The sequence below is a fragment of the Crocuta crocuta genome, unplaced genomic scaffold, assembly GCF_008692635.1.
Source record: "Crocuta crocuta isolate KB4526 unplaced genomic scaffold, BGI_CrCroc_1.0 scaffold1171, whole genome shotgun sequence".
NCBI lineage: Eukaryota > Metazoa > Chordata > Mammalia > Carnivora > Hyaenidae > Crocuta > Crocuta crocuta.
Window position 1 is genome coordinate 239,687 of NW_027530879.1, and position 255 is coordinate 239,941.

Below are 255 nucleotides of genomic sequence, written 5' to 3' on the forward strand. Positions count from 1 at the left end.
AGCCGCCACACCGGAACACGTTCACACAGGGGGGCTTGAAGAACGTGTTGGTGCTCCTCCCCAGCTCGCTGGCCACCTCCACGCACGTCTCTCTGGGGCTGCACTGGGTCCTCTGCCATTCCTCGTCGATAACTGTGGAGAGGAAGCTGTTGGGGCCAGCGGAAGAGATGGCCCCGACAGGCCAGTGCATGCCAGGGTGTCACCGAGCACAGTCATTTTCACGTCTGGGGTGCTGGTTATCTTCCCCGATGGGGA

General features: G+C 62.0%; 1 protein-coding gene across 1 annotated transcript in view; it reads right to left on the reverse strand.

Annotated features, from left to right (window-relative positions):
* Window positions 1–255, reverse strand: part of VEGFD (vascular endothelial growth factor D) — a 25,029-nt gene that overhangs the window by 10,691 nt on the left and 14,083 nt on the right. The window contains 2 exon segments of the mRNA XM_077769647.1: window position 1; window positions 3–132. The exon segment at window position 1 is cut by the window's left edge and continues 54 nt beyond it. Of these exon segments, the coding sequence (XP_077625773.1) occupies window position 1; window positions 3–132 (131 nt within the window).